Below are 15,808 nucleotides of genomic sequence, written 5' to 3'. Positions count from 1 at the left end.
TGCAGTATAGCACGAGCAGGTCCCGATGTATACAGCTTGAATGAAGTTTATAAACTAATTATTTAGTAATTATATTAAATAATAATTATGGCAGACCTTAGCATTCATGTCAGAACAGATCTTTTATATATATGTCTTTCATCTTTTTCATTGCCTTTAAAACTTTTTGTAGCTTATATTTATCCATTTTATATGAATCTGTGAGATGGCTAATTATTTCAAATAAAAAAAATTAAAGATTATTTAATGTAAGATTTTCTTTTTCGATTCCTTATTCAAGTCCATTCATTCTATTCCAATGAGGATAAGACATAACTGATATCAAAGAACACTTAATTGATTTAACGTGTAAAATCGTTAAAGCCATTTTCGAGAAGTTCGAAAAGAGTGTAAAATCAATTATATCAAGTGGCAATTTCCAAGTGGTCTATTATAACGGAAAATTAGCTATAACACGCCGGGTGTGTCCTAAATGTGACATTTAACGAAATATTTTCGAGACTTAGTTATTTGGACCGAGGAGACCTCAAAACGTGTATCCCTGCAAAAGTTCGAAATTTCACACGATCGCAATATTTGCCCTTACTATAAATTCGATATGTATTGACAAGTGAAAGTAAAAAAATAAAATATTCAATTCAATACTTTAGGGAATCTTAGTAAATTTGTTACCTTATTTCGATAGGTCTTCCTTCCCAATTGTGTTTGAACATCATGTTGTTGTTCCAACAGTCGCCATGGTTAAGGCATTTGAACGTGTCTTCGTCGAAGTCTGCACTTTCTCTCATTCTTTTTGACAGTTCCTCGAAAGTCATTTCGTCCAACTTATCAGCTGTGTCAGCCCTGAAATTAATTTATTATCATTTTTTAAATTTTAATGAGATATGATGCATTTTCAACCTTAATGTTTTATTAATTTGTTTTTATTAAAAAAAAATTAATGATTAAAATCATTAGCCAACTAAAATTTGGAAACCCGGAGCACATCAAACTATACCATGGAAGCGAATCCCTCTCTTTGAAGGCAAATGAACTCTGTCCAATCGGAAAAAAACTATTTCATTAATAGTTTGTACTACATCCTCCTACATTGTCCCACCTTTAAAGAAAATATATTTTCTAATATATAAAAAATATATTAGTTCCTTCCAACAAAACATCGAAAATATATTAGTTACTTCCAACAAAACATCGAAAATATATTGAACATTGACAAAGAAGGGAATTGAATAGACTCTATGTTTGCTTAATAACGGTATGTTTGACTCTGTAACAGTAGTTTAATTAGAAAATCTTATCCCTGTATAATAATTTATAATAAACTCGGATAAATCACAATTTGACCCAACAAATTTTTAGAATAAATAATTTATTTAACTTATTTCTTAAATACTACATAATTTAAGATTGATAACTATAACAATAAAAACATTTGTTAAAATTGTCTATTACTATTTGCTCTATGTTGCTGTCATTCAACTAACACGAGTTTTGGTTTTCCAACATGTAACAGTTCTTCCAAGCCGATCGTCTGTCTGTTATTTCTGTTTTGTATTTTGTCTATATATATTTAGTTTTTTAAATAATGTCTTATGTGTTTATCAGTTAAGAGTAACATGAATTCAAATTTTAAACATCAATTTTTTAATTATATTATTTCAATTTCTTGAGACAAGGTAATTATTTATTAAATAGATCAAAAATTCGTATACATTTTTGTCTCAACACTTTATTTTTTACCAGTCCAACGTTTCGGCCATTCTAGCTATTCTCACGGACATCTTCAATATAATTTCTTCCTCACATTAATTTAAAGTTTCTTTTGCAGGCTATTCTACCCAGGTCATTTTCTTTATTATAAGTTAAAAGCCTATTTTTAAAAATTTAAAATCATTAATTTTTAATTTTTCCTATCTATTGTTATCTGGTATTGTTTTGCTTGTTTATAATCTTTTATTGGAAAAATTAAAAATTAATGATTTTAAATTTTTAAAAATAGGCTTTTAACTTATAATAAAGAAAATGACCTGGGTAGAATAGCCTGCAAAAGAAACTTTAAATTAATGTGAGGAAGACATTATATTGGAGATATCCTTGAGAATGGCTAGAATGGCCGAAACGTTGGACTGGTGAAAAATAAAGTGTTGAGACAAAAATGGATACGAATTTTGTATTTATTTAATCATTTTTTTGTTGATAGCTCGATTCTTAAATTTTTCTATTCTAATAATTTTTTTTTATTTCGCTTAAAGTTGTTTTTTCCCGTATTATTTCTTGTGTATCATGTTCAAATTTATGTCCTGTCTAAAATATGTGGTGACAGCTGTTTGGCCAGGATTGTTGGGTTGCTTATTACAGATAACTACATTTGTGTTGATATACCCTTCTTTTGAGATACTGGTCTGAAGTACCAAAATAGGATTTCCTCAGTTCTCTTTATTGGGAATTTCAAACACTATATTGGATTGTAGCACTATTTTAGTGGAGGGAGTGAGGGAGGTAGAGAGAGAGGAATGGAATGGTGAGAGGGAGAAAGAGATAGAGAAATTCCAAAATGCTTACCATTCTTTCCCCCAACTCGCTCGCATTCCTTTAATGAGTGCTTGGATTCCACCATAGATAAAATTCCTTATGTATGGTTCATGAAATATTAAACCATATGGTTTGTAATCATACTTAGAAATGTGTCCTCTCCCTTCTAAGACTTTAGCCATCGCGTGGAACCTCCCGAGACTCCTCAGTGCCAACCTTGCGTGCTCTATGTCCTGCAGTTCGGTGCGTTTGACAGTACTGAATCCTGAAGCCTAGAAAATATTGATAAGATTGAATCGAATCAGTTATTTAATACTACTTTGTAAGAAGTTAGTACTCACTTTCAAGTCTTCAAGGATTATAAGTCCATCAGCAGAATTGAAGTAAATCAATTCACACCAAAGAGGTCCTTCAGTATCAGCGAATTCCTCCATCATGTAGTCCATTTCTCTAAATATGTCAGTATAGACCTATAGAAGTGAAGTTGAAATACGTGATTTAAAACAAATAAATTAACAATAGCTTCCTATATTTTATCACTGACAAGTGAAAATTGAATACTAGTTAATTTGTTTAAAATTTATTCATTAATATTCATTTTCACCTATATTAAAAATATAAACAATAAGTAATTTTCATGTTAGTTATACAATGACATAATACAGACGTGTAGAGAATCTACTGATTGATAGAACTCTTATAACATTTCTACTCTAAACTGATAAACACAAAAGGCATTATTTAAAAAACTAAATATATATAGACAAAATACCAAATAGAAATAACAGACAGACAACCGGCTTGGAAGAACCGTTACGTGTTGGAAAACCAAAACAAACTCTAGTTACTTGGATCACAGCAATATAGAGCAAATTGTAATAGACAATTTTAACAAATGTTTATATTGTAATAGTTATTAATCTCAAATTCGTAGTATTTTAGAAATTAGTTGAAGAAATTATTTGTTCTAAAAATTTGTTGGGTCGAATTGTGATTTATCTGAGTTTTTTATAAATTATTATACAGTGATAAGATTTTCAAATAAACGAACTTTTCTTGAAATTACATGTTTTTTTTCCGATGTTCCAGAGTATTCCTTCATCCTCAGAATATTGTATAAAAACCTCTAAAACTCAACTAATAACTGTTTCAAAGCCTTATTACCTATTAGTTTATCAATTTTCTCCAAATCAATTACTTAAAAATAATAATGCCTTTTTGTTTTTTTAAAATTTATTTATTGTTATTTACAACTGTATAAAAATATATACAACAAATAAATTTGGTCTTAGTGTTAAACTGACATGATACAAACAAGTGGAGAGTATACCCACTGATAGAACTCCAATAACATTTCTAGAGATGAAGAGCTCGAGGCCATCATCTTTTCAGACACCAAGGGAGATTATAGGTATTGAAGGAAAAGTCTGGTTAGAAACAAGTGGGTTTGGGTGGCTAGGAAGTTTATCATGGAAGGATTGGTATCTGGTTCTGGCCAAATCGGCAACATATGGAATATTAAAGTCCTGATTGATGATTTGAGACAAATTAATGACCATTACAGATTTTACGAAAGGATTTGGATGTTTGTCTAGTTAGTGTGTTGTGTGAGATCGGCGAGGAGTTTACTGTCCTTTCAGTCTTGTATGAGGATTCCAAGTCATTCATATATTCAGATGTAGTCCTAGATAACGGATTTGTTTAACAGAAATACGTGGGTTATTCTTAAGGGATACTGTGGAACGAGAAATCATGAGTTTACGATGAAGGGTACGGGTGATTTGATGGAATTTATTAGAGTTTATTTTTAATTAATGAAACTATACAACACGAGTTTTTATAGCAATAGAAAAATTACAATTTGTTGTCCGAAATTTTTTTGTAAAAATATATGTTTTATATTGTTATAAAATAACTCTCTAAAGATTATAATGAATCAAACATTAATTATCAACAACTTACCGAAGCTTCTTTCTTGAAAACTTGGCATTCTTTGTTAAGTTGAGTCGCAGCTTCTCCAACGATCTCCTTCTTTGCTATAAAACTCTTTTTTCCAACTCTTCCATTTCCAAGAACTACTTTCAGTGTTATTCGAAGAATATTGGAAGTGTAGTTTTCCCCTTTTGGTAATGCCGATTCCCATTTCATGTCGATTATGCGCTTTATTTTGGATTCCTTTGCAGATTTTTTAAGGACCACTTCAAGAACTTCTTTCTCCATTTCTGAAACATAATTAATAACTGCTTAAGGACATGGTTTTTATGGATCTTTAATAATATTAAAAAATAAATCAATATGAATAGAAGCCAGTTGAAATGTTTTTAGAAGAAAGTCTAATCATCTTTTGTATGTCAGTTGTTGTTGTTATTAATCATTCAAATATAAATGTTATTGAAAAAGAATTGCAAAAAGGAAGTCAGATGTAGTCTAGAGCTAAAAAAAAATAAAGAAGAAGCAAGAGAAAGAGGCGGAAAATAATAATGGCCAGGATAAAATTGAAGGGTTATTATATAGACATTATTAATAACTTAAACTTATCCGTCAGGCAGAAACTTAACCTTGCTTCCATCAGTCGGCGGGATTTTCAATCATATCCCATCCTACAGACAAGGCCGAGCCATTTCAACACTCGCTCCTCTAATCCTTCAATAACAGACCTTGTGGCACGTATTATTTCTAATACAGTCCCGTCTGGTTTTATCTGCTACTTTTCTGAGGTAATTCTTCTTCTTTTACTGGCACAACAGGCGCATGAAGCTGCCTATGACCTGCTCAACGTCCGCCAACCATCTTTGTCTATCTTCTGTAAGAGTAACTGGGATCCTCAGTTGTAGATCCCGCATCACAGCATTCCTATATCGGCCCTTCGGCCTACCACGTTGCCGCACCATCCGGAACGTAACTCTACACTTTATAAGCCACTCTTTCCTCGCTCATCCTCATTACATGGCCAAGCCATTTAAGGCTCTGTATCCTTATGTACGGGGAGATGCTACATTTCTTGTAGAGCCCAAAAAGTTCACAATTTTTCCTTCTTCGCCAATTACCATTCTCTTTCAAACCTTTCTACCAGGTTAATGCTTTTATTACTCAGGGTCCAAGTTTCTTCACAGTATGTGACGACTGGCCTTATAAACGTTTTGTACAGGGTGAACTTGGTGGTAGGGTTACCAAGTTGGTTTTGATTAGCCTTACAATGGAGAAATAGGCTCTATTTCAAGCACCAATTCTGTTTTTAACTTCTTCTTCTTCTTCATCCAGGTTCTCATTGATAGAGCGAAGGTAAGAAAAACTTCTTGCCACTTCGAAATTATAGGGGCCCAGTACAGAGGCATCTCACCCCATTCTTGGGTTTCCCCCCATTAATATGCAGGCCCATTCTTCTTGCTTCGACATCGATCGCTTCGAAGGCAGTCCTAATGCTCTGCAAGGATCTACCGATGATGACGACGTCGTCTGCATAGACCAGAACTTGGGTCATCTTTGTGACTACGATTCCTTCCTGATTTATTCCTGCTCTATTTATGATTGCTTGTAGAGCGATATTAAACAGGAGAGGGGCTATTGGGTCACCCTATCTTAGGCCACATTCCACTTCAAAAGGGTCTGATAATCCACAGGATTTTACTTGGCAGGTTGTGACTTTACTAATCGGGTAAGTTTACTAGGAAGCCCCAGTTCATGCATGGCCACTATAAGCTCACTCCTTACAATGTATTCTGAGGTACTTCATTGTTATATTAGTTCAAAGTTTTACTTATTTTATTTTCTCCTTATTTTTTCATGTACATAGTTTGATCATGTTCATTTTATTTATCTTTCTGTTTATATAAATGTAGAGATTCTATTGGTTTTATTTATTTATTTACGCTTTATTTTTAAATTTTGGAATGAATGTTACTTATTGCCCAAAGTTGTGGCAGATTTAAACACTTATCAATAAATAAAAATAATACCATATATATATGTATATACCAAATAATAGGTATATACATTTCAGAAAAAAAAATTGTTTTTAACTAATTTATTTATTTGTAACTTATTTATTTCTATATAACTTATTTATTTGTGTTTAACTTATTACTATTTAAAAACGAATAAAAAAAAGTAATTATAAAATGGAGTGTATTGTAATCTTTAGTTACAATTAAAAAAAAAATCAAGGAAAAATTTATCTAATTATATCTTTATGAATTACTCTATATTAGTATTTAAATTATGTCTAATAATGTATAATAAATATAATTGTCTAGTATGTACTTAAATCATACAAATTATAAAATATAAAAATTCAGTAAACAGAAGGACTTTGAAATAATTTTTTTGAAATATAATAATGTTTTATAGTGTTTCTAGTATGATTAAATCGATTCAATTAAAATTTGTTTTTGCGTCATTTTTGGAAACACAACTTCTTAGATCATCTTACGCAATTGTTCACAATTTATTTGTTTATAATGTAAATGCTTTTAGGAAATAACCCTATATAAATTGATCCAACCTTTGATTAAACATTATTCAATTTTTCATCATTTAATTTTTTTTTTTATATAAAATCTAAATTATCGAAAATAATAATAAATTAAATAAAAAAATATAAATGTTATATTAAATTAAATAAATATTAAGCGAAAGTCATTTTATAAAAACAGTTATGTTACACAAAAATACTGGATATAATTTAAGTTTTGTACAAATTCTAAATGTTTCGACCGAATGGAACCTCAAAATTTTACGGATTAAAGAGGAAATTCTTAAATCCGTTAAATTTTGGATTGTACTTTCTTTGAAAGGCAAGACTTATCGATCCTAGTCATAATAGATAAAGAAAATCGATTAAGAACATTGGTAATTGTGTATTCATCTGTTGAATAAATAAGCCAATGATTCCTAGACTATAAGGATGGGAACCTTCTCTCTGTTGATTATAGATTTTTTTTCAAATAACTTACAGTAACATTTTTTTTTAATGCAGCAGACTGTAATCTACAGTATATGAAGAACCACAAAGTTTGTTAAATTGTGAAAAATTTGAACTTTTAAAAATTGCTCTTGTTGCACAAGCTGTCAAGGATTGAAAAAAAGACTAATCAAAGGTACACTGATTTATACATGTATGTTATTGTAAAATAATGTATTACGATTCCATCATATGTCGTAAAAATCAATCAATGACCACGTTACGTGCAATAACTAAAAAATTGACCAATGTTTCGAAATATATTTACTCACTTAGACAGGAGGTTGTAACCGGCAAAGGCAGAGATCAACTGAACGTCCTTGAGCCCAACAGCAGGAAATTGGACTGGGGACTCCGATTAGTCTTGTCAAAGCATATTTAACAGTGCTCGAAAATGTTTTCGATTGTTTGCTTTAAGCTAGATAATGACGATAGTGCTTACTTGATAACACTTCACAAACGGGTGACTGTCAGCTGCTGATGTTGTCCCGGTCATTGTAGAATCGTTGATATTTCCGTCGGCGTTCTCCCCCCCACCTAATCATAGATTACCACCAAGGACAACGTCATAGGCATCCAACTGATCAGAATCTCTGAAGACCAATCCACTCCATCCCTTCTATTTTTTAAGGATACATAATAATAATAAATATTTATTTAATAATTTAAAAGTGTATTTTATAACATTTATTGACTAGCAACATTACAAATAACCGATATATGGAATATATAGTAGGAAAAAGAACAAATAACCGAGTCTCGTGAAATGGTTTGTGTGTGGAAACTCAAAAACGAAACCTCATTCGAAATTGAAATTATATTTACTGACTGGCAACATCATTCTCGATAAAATCGACTTGCCAGAAGTGAAATTTCATTTAATCAATTTTATAAACAAAATTTAATAATATATTTGTTTAAGTAAAACATTTAATTTTCTACTTACAAGCAAAAAACTGAAAAAGTTTCTTTCTTTTTTTGCGGATAACGAGATAGCAAAACTTTAATTCAGATTCTGGATTCCAAAATAAAAGTTAAATCATTGAGAACAAAACCTTATTACAACATTTTAAAATGATAAGATGAATAATTTGAATTACTGGATTTGTTATTGCTTAATTGACCAGGGACCCAGACCAGGGACGCAATAATATAATTTTTGACTGTATACACATATATAAAACAAGTAAATTTGCTGTAGGTGACATAGTGACATGATAAAAACATGTGATTCTCCTCTATTCTACCCACTGATAGAACTCGAATAACATTTCTAGAGGAGAAAATCTCGAGGCCATCTTCTTTTCAGACGCCTAGGAGAATTATTAGGTAATGAAGGAGAAGCCATGTTAGAAACAAGTGGATTTGGGTAGTTGAGAAGTTTATTATGGAAGGAACGGTATCTGGTTCTGGCCAAATCGGCAACATATGGAACATTCAGGTCCTGATGGATGACTTGATTTGTGACAGAGTAAGGAGCATTAAGGATTTTACGAAGGATTTTGGACTGTAAGTATTGGATTCTGAAGGAATTTGATGGTTTAGTGGAGCCCCAAAACTCAACTCCGTATGTCCAGTTAGGCCTTATAATAGTCATGTAGATCAGTCTTTTGTAATGGATTGGCAATTTAGACCGTTTGTCTAGTAAATGTTGCAATAGTCGGAATCTACGAGCAGTTTCCTGTCTTTTTAGTCTTGTATGGGGGTTCCATGTCAGTCGTTTGTCGAGATGTAGTCCTAAGTAACGAATCTGTTCGACAGGAATAAGTGGGGTATTATTAAAGGATATTGTAGGGGAAGAGGTCATGGGTTTACGTCGGAGGGTAAATGTGATTTGGTGGGATTTATTGGAATTTATTTTAATCCTCCAGTTTTGGCACCATTCTTCAAGGGTGGTGATGTGGGATTGGAGGGTTTGGGATACAATGTAAAGATCATTGTTCATTGACAATAGACATGTGCTATCGGCATACGTGGTGAGGATTGTGTTAGGATGGGTTGGAATGTCAGCTGTGAAAACTGTATAAAGGATAGGACCAAGGATACTACCCTGAGGTACACCAGCAGACTGACGCAATAGGGATGAATAAGCGCCGTTGTAATTTACTTGAAATAATTGAGATAATTTAAAATTATCTTTATTCCCCACAGTGTTGTTGATGTCTTAGCTGTGGATTTCCAGATCTGAATCTTTTATCTCTGTAGAAGACTTCTTCTAGTCGAAGTTCATTCTCTTTATGCTGCCAGTTCCATATCCTTCTTTCTAGGTTGGTCTCTTGGTTGGTTCTCCCAGTTCCCATTCCCAAGTCCCTCTGTCTACCTTATTATGTGTTCTCACAAGGGGAGACAAGGGGCAACCTTGTCGAGGTGGCAACCTTTTGGAATCTCCTCATTAGGTACCTCTCCAAAGAATAAGTCACAAAGGCCTGCAAGTATTTGGGTTAAACTATAATTGAGCTACCTGCCGACAAAGAAACCTGGTGATACCTTTTTTAAATGGATGTTCCCCTTTAAAATCTTGTACCCATTTTACCACTTTGAAAAGTCTCTTTGCTGTGTTGATCCCTTATCCTCCCCGGGGTCAGGTACCACCACAGATGTTACCAAATTATGTAAAAACTATCCAGAGGGTAATTACATATCATGTCTTTTAGGATGGGCCGGATCACATAATTAACTGATATAAAATTCGAAAATCAATTAGAGTTTTCCACCTTCGTAGTAAATTTCAGAACTAAATGCACTGGGGAAGAACTGCATGATTTTACAAAGTTATCTTCACTACACTTATTTATTCAGTTTTTACTGTTACCTCAGTCTTAATTTGACATAGGAAAGTCAAATAAAAAAAATATAAGATAATATCTTTTATTCATATTTTTACAGCAATCCAATTCGTTTGAAAATTTATTACAAATAATTTAACTGTAATTATTTTAACTTAAGTAATAAATAAAATAGACTTTCAGAAATTTTTAACGTTTGGTAATTATTAAGATTATTCACTCCAGAAATTTAGAAACGTTTTGATGTCCTCCCCAATCTTTTCTATTATTCCATCTTCACTGTATATACGTAAATTAAATCCTTCTTCGCCTCCGGTTTTAAATAATTTGTTCACATCCATTGCGTCGGTACCTTTGTATGCTCCTACTGGGAAACCGCCCATGAACAAGCCTAATGCGAAATATGAAAGCTGTTTCATTGCGCCTTCGATTTCTTCTAAACTTGGTTTGGATCCTTTGTAGCCAAACCTGTCCAGTAAGGTGATTAGAGATTCGTAGTAGTGTTCTACGAGGCTTTTGTAGTTTTGGCGGCGTAAATGGGGTTTGATACTGGTATAGATAAAGTAGATAACATCTACACAAGGAGTATTATAGTGAGGTCCCTGAAAGTCTATCAATCTGCAACAGAACACAGTTTTAGATATAATTGTCCTTTATTTTATTATTATATTTTAAGGCTATTGCTTCATTCAGTTCTCATTTGAACATGGTCATGCATAAACATTACGTAATACCGGAGCTGTGTAATTAAATTTTTCAGTTTCACTATTATTACAATAATGAGATGAAATGAAATGAAAATATCCTTTTATTTATGCAATTATATTAAATCATTATAAAATATAATATAAACAATTTAAAGAAGATAGAGAGAAAAAAAAGTTTATATATATAATAGTTGACAAAACATTAAATTCTATCAATTTTCTCTTCTTCCTCCCTCTCTCCTGTTCTGTATACTTTCCTGCAAAGGCCTTCCCTTTCGGGAGTAATAGTCAGCACTTCCCGGGGTGACCAGCCCTATCGGGAGGTGATTATTACAATAAGAGAACTGTCAAACCGTCAAATAGTCCGTTACTTCATACAATTACTTCTTGGTGCTAAGTAATTGCAATTACATTTACATGTAATTTAACTCGATGTAAATTCAGTCTATTTGAGACTTATTCCTTATGAGCAGATATCATAAAAGTCTATTAATCTAAATCAATCAAACGCAAGCGCGTGATCATAAAATCGATTTTATATTCATTTAAAATATCTTTGAAAACATACAAATAAATCGTAATGTCAATAAATCGATATGTCAGTGCGCGATCTTTAACTGGATATTTTTTGTGTAATATTATATTATGTCTTGTGTAATCTTATATTTCTAAATAATGATAATCGGTATCATAGACAACATTCATACCATATTTACGAACATATAAATTAAATTATAACTAAATAAGAAATAGAAGAGAAAATAAAAATAATAATAAAAAACAAATTTAAACTTAAAGTAAAATTATATCTTAATTTAATTTCCTATTTATCATTCCTATTTAAATTCAGCCTTGGGAACTCCAAATCTAGCTCTACCCCCCTTCCCCTCCCCCACTTAAAAGCCAGAGGTGGATGAGTGAGGGCACTTACCGTGGAGTCTCAGGACTCGAGTGCAGAATCTGGCCATCGCCAGACACTGATATAATTATTTATAATAGATCTGTTGGGCACTGCTTTTTGAACCTTCGGGAAGGGAAGGAATGGTTAATGTTAGATAAGGATTTTGCTAGAGCGTTAGGATGATGAATGAGATCCTCAAGGAATAATATGGTGAATCTCGAATTAATAATGTCCGATACTAATAGAAGATTAAGTTCTTGATTTAGTGTCTTGTTGGTTACGTAGTAAGGAACATCGATTTTCGACTTTTGAGCATTATTTGAAGGACTTTGGACTAAAAGGATTGAAAATACTTGATGTTAGAGTTTTTAGGTAGTAATTTTTTGTCAACGGAAAGCTGTGATTTTCTATTAAGCAGTCCATATAATTGTCTAAATCATTGTTTAAGTTCTTGTCTTTTAAGTCTAGTATTGGGATTCCACGTTAGTCTTCAGCCAAGGAGAGAGCCAAGAAACTGCACTGAATTGTTATTAGAACAAACGCCCAAGAGGAGAAAAAAGGCAGTTATCTCACCCCAATTTTGGATTACTTTAATGAAAACTATGTACAATTAATAGTCAAAATTGATGAGTCTGCCAAGTATAGGTAGGGGAAATAAAAAATGGCGGCTGTTTGAAAGCGACAAAAAAAATTAATTTTTCATTCGTAGCTCTATATCTTAAAAAGTAGGAACAACACAAGAAAACCAAAGAGAACACCATTTAAAGATGAGCAAATTTTCTAAAATTTGAGCCCTAAAAGATTTAATTACGTTAATTAGTTCTCGAGATATAGCTTTTTAAAAAGCAACATTTCATAAAAATGTTGTATGGGACAAATCAGTAGTTAGAGAATTTATTTTGAAAAATCTTTATCTTAAAAATCATTTGACGTAGAGATATCTATTAGCACTCAAATTAAAGCTAGTTTAATGGGCTATAAAGTAGTAAATAATGTTTATCTTCGTAGCAGTAATAGTTTTCATGAAATTTGCTAATCTAAATTGATTTATAGTTGTTCGGACAAATTTGATTTGCTAAATTTACATTCATATGTGAATATCATAAAAACGACTACCCCTACGAAGATAAGTGTCATAAACTACATTATAGTAAGTAAAATTACCTTTATTTTGAGTGTTGGCAGTCACATAGTTTCTGAGATATAGATTTCTCAAGATAAATTAACTAACAACTAACCTTTCAGTAGATTTTTAAGAAATTTTGCTTTTTAAAAAGCTGTATCTCGAGAACTATTGGACGTAAATAGCTCTTCTAGGGCTAATATTTCAGCAAATTTACTCTTCTTTAAATAATGTGTTCTTAGGTTTTCTAGTGTTGTTGGTAGTTTTTAAGGCCTACGAATAAAAAATTAATTTTTTTTATCGCTTCAAACAGCCGCCATTTTTTATCCCCCCTACCTATACTTGGCAGACTCATCAATTTTGACTATTAATTATATATAGTTTTCATTAAAGTAATCAAAAATTGGGGTGAGATAACTGCCTTTTTTCTCCTCTTGGGCTCTTGTACTATATAAAATTAATGAACTGGCAGACAGGACATCTGCCATTTTCATATGTTGGAGCCATTTTAAAAATGATTTTAACAATTAACATTTCTTGTATTATAATTACTTATAATTCTTGGAATAAATAACAATTACATAAGTATGTAATTGGTAATTCCAATTATTTTGGCTCAGCTTGTAATTCTAATTGTGGTACCACAATTACAGTAGTTCATCAAGTAATTGTATTTCTACAAATCCAAATTACAGTAATTGGGAAGTAATTGTGATTATTGTTTTCCAAATTATGCCGAATATAAATATATCCCGTATATATATCTATATATTTTGGCGATATATCTTTATTATTATTTTTTTAAAATCTTTTTTTGTCCTTTGTGTATGTAATATCAGAAATATTACATTAAATATTACCTGAATTGAATGGGTCTTCCTTCCCAGTCGTGTTTGAACATCATATTATTATTCCAAAAGTCGCCATGGTTAAGGCATTTGAATGTGTTGTCATCGAAAATCCCAATGCTTCGTATTTTTTCCATTAATTCCTCGAATGATATTTGGTTCAACTTATCTGCAGTTTCAGACCTATCAAATAATTTAACTGATATTATACAATATTAATACTAATATTTTTAAATTATCAATGTTAATTCCAATAAATCCCACCAAATCACATTTACCCTTCGTCGTAAAGCTTCGTCTTGCCCTACAGTACCTTTTAATAATACCCCACTTATTCCTGTCGAACAGATCCGTTACTTAGGACTAAATCTGGACAAACGACTGAGATTGAATCCTCATACAAGACTGAAAAGACAGGAAACTGCTCGTCGATTCTGACTGTTACAACATTTACTAGACAAACGGTCCAAACTTCCAATCCATTACAAAAGACTGATCTAAATTCCTATTATAATGCATATGGAGTTGAGCTTTGAGGATCCACTAAACCATTGAATTCCACTCGTATGGAATCCATTCAATCCAAAATACTTCGTAAAATCCTCAATTTCACTAATAAAATCGTCCATAAAGACCTTGATGTGCCATGTTGCGAACGGAATCCACATTGAGTTTTATTAAACTTTAAAAACCCCAAATTACTTTCTTTCTATATTTTGACCAATAATTTCTAAATTATTACGTGCTTACCATTCTTCACCCCAAGTCGCTCTCATGCCCTTGACGAGTGCCTTTATCCCGCCAAATATGATACTTCTGATTAACATCTGGTCGTGAAGTAAAGCGTATGGTCTGTAATCTTCTTTGGAAATGATTCCCCTATCTTCTAAGACTTTGGCCATTGCGTGAAATCGGGCGATGCTTCTAAGAGCCAACCTTGCGTGTTCCAAATCCTGTGCTTCAGTGCGTTGGACAGTACTGAATCCTGATGCCTTGAAAAGAATTGAAAAAAATGGGATTAATGGTTTTTTTCTCTTCTCTGATAATCATTACTCACCTTCAAATCTTCCAGAATGATAGTTGAATCAGCTTGACTGAAGTGAATTAATTCGCACCAAAGAGGTCCTTCTGTATCCCCGAATTCCTCCATCAAATGCTGCATTTCTCGAAGAACCTTGATGTAAATCTGTAAGTATCAAATATTGTCAGTATAGGTTAAAAGAGGAGACTTTTTGTATTAACCTAAGAATTGGATACAAAGCAGAAGAGTTATGAACGATTATACGAACAATGGTCACCGATTTTTTAATTTATTGCTATTTACAACGGTATTTACGTACAAACACATTAAGTAAATTAGATGTAAGATCAAAATAAAGTGATACAGACGTGCAGAGAAACTATACATTGGTTGTACTCTAATAACCTTTTACATTAGCAGGTCTTGTGGCCATCTTCTTTCCGGTGCCTCGGAGGATTGTCAGGAATGGAAGAGGAAGCTAGGCTAAAAACTAGCGGGTTTGGGTGGTTAGAAAGTCAATAATGGAAGAAATGAGATCTAGTTAGAACTAGATCGGTTACATATGGTACATTAAGGTCTTTATGTATGATAGTATTAGTGAAAAAGTAAGGAACATTGAGGATTGATCACGGAAATAAAAAATAAATCAAGGTGAAAAATTTCTAATTTTTAGTATTTTTGAAAAATGGTATTTGGATTTTTTAAAAACGAATATGATTTCCTTTTTCTTTAATATCTAATAGGAATCACAATTTAACTAAGAAAATTATTTATTTATAATTTTAAAATTCTTTCTTGAGACTGGCAATTTTTTAATAAATAATTCAAAACACTATCTAAATTATAGTCTCAAAACTTTTATTTCTTTTACACGTCCAACGTTTCGGCCAATTCGGCCATCTTCAGGGACAATCTACTACAAAAAGTTTC

At 32.0% G+C, this 15,808-nt stretch overlaps 2 protein-coding genes across 3 annotated transcripts in view; both read right to left on the bottom strand.

Annotated features, from left to right (window-relative positions):
• The window catches only part of LOC106682007 (uncharacterized), a 16,893-nt gene extending 8,885 nt beyond the window's left edge, over positions 1-8,008 (bottom strand). Inside the window, exons 1-5 of one of the 2 annotated variants that reach the window (XM_067050084.1) lie at positions 7,935-8,008; positions 4,495-4,754; positions 2,874-3,002; positions 2,563-2,804; positions 673-843 (exon numbers count right to left, since the gene is read on the bottom strand). In XM_067050084.1, the coding sequence (XP_066906185.1) occupies positions 673-843; positions 2,563-2,804; positions 2,874-3,002; positions 4,495-4,752 (800 nt within the window). In that variant the 5' untranslated portion in view covers positions 4,753-4,754; positions 7,935-8,008. Of the gene's footprint in view, positions 1-672; positions 844-2,562; positions 2,805-2,873; positions 3,003-4,494; positions 4,755-7,764 lie in introns of both variants that reach the window. The other variant, XM_067050083.1, reaches the window with a different exon arrangement.
• A 2,338-nt stretch (positions 8,009-10,346) lies between these two features.
• LOC106681989 (uncharacterized) lies at positions 10,347-15,479 on the bottom strand. Its single transcript, XM_014422606.3, has 4 exons — positions 14,915-15,479; positions 14,608-14,849; positions 13,870-14,040; positions 10,347-10,896 (listed from the first exon to the last, which is right to left on the bottom strand). Exons 1-4 carry the CDS (start codon positions 15,017-15,019, stop codon positions 10,491-10,493), a joined length of 924 nt encoding a protein of 307 aa, XP_014278092.2. The 5' UTR covers positions 15,020-15,479; the 3' UTR covers positions 10,347-10,490.
• Between the last annotated feature and the right edge of the window lie 329 nt (positions 15,480-15,808).

Source organism: Halyomorpha halys, unplaced genomic scaffold, assembly GCF_000696795.3.
Source record: "Halyomorpha halys isolate HHAL.00 unplaced genomic scaffold, Hhal_1.1 Scaffold381.1, whole genome shotgun sequence".
Classification (NCBI taxonomy): Eukaryota; Metazoa; Arthropoda; class Insecta; order Hemiptera; family Pentatomidae; genus Halyomorpha; species Halyomorpha halys.
This window is presented reverse-complemented; position numbering and strand designations above follow the sequence as displayed.

Coding starts and splice junctions, on each gene's coding strand:
- LOC106681989 (XM_014422606.3), bottom strand. CDS start 15,019: ATGCAGCATTTGATGGAGGAATTCGGGGATACAGAAGGACCTCTTTGG. Junction 14,041..14,607: donor GCGACTTGGGGTGAAGAATG/GTAAGCACGTAA, acceptor ATTATTTGATAG/GTCTGAAACTGCAGATAAGT. Junction 10,897..13,869: donor GGAAGACCCATTCAATTCAG/GTAATATTTAAT, acceptor GTTCTGTTGCAG/ATTGATAGACTTTCAGGGAC.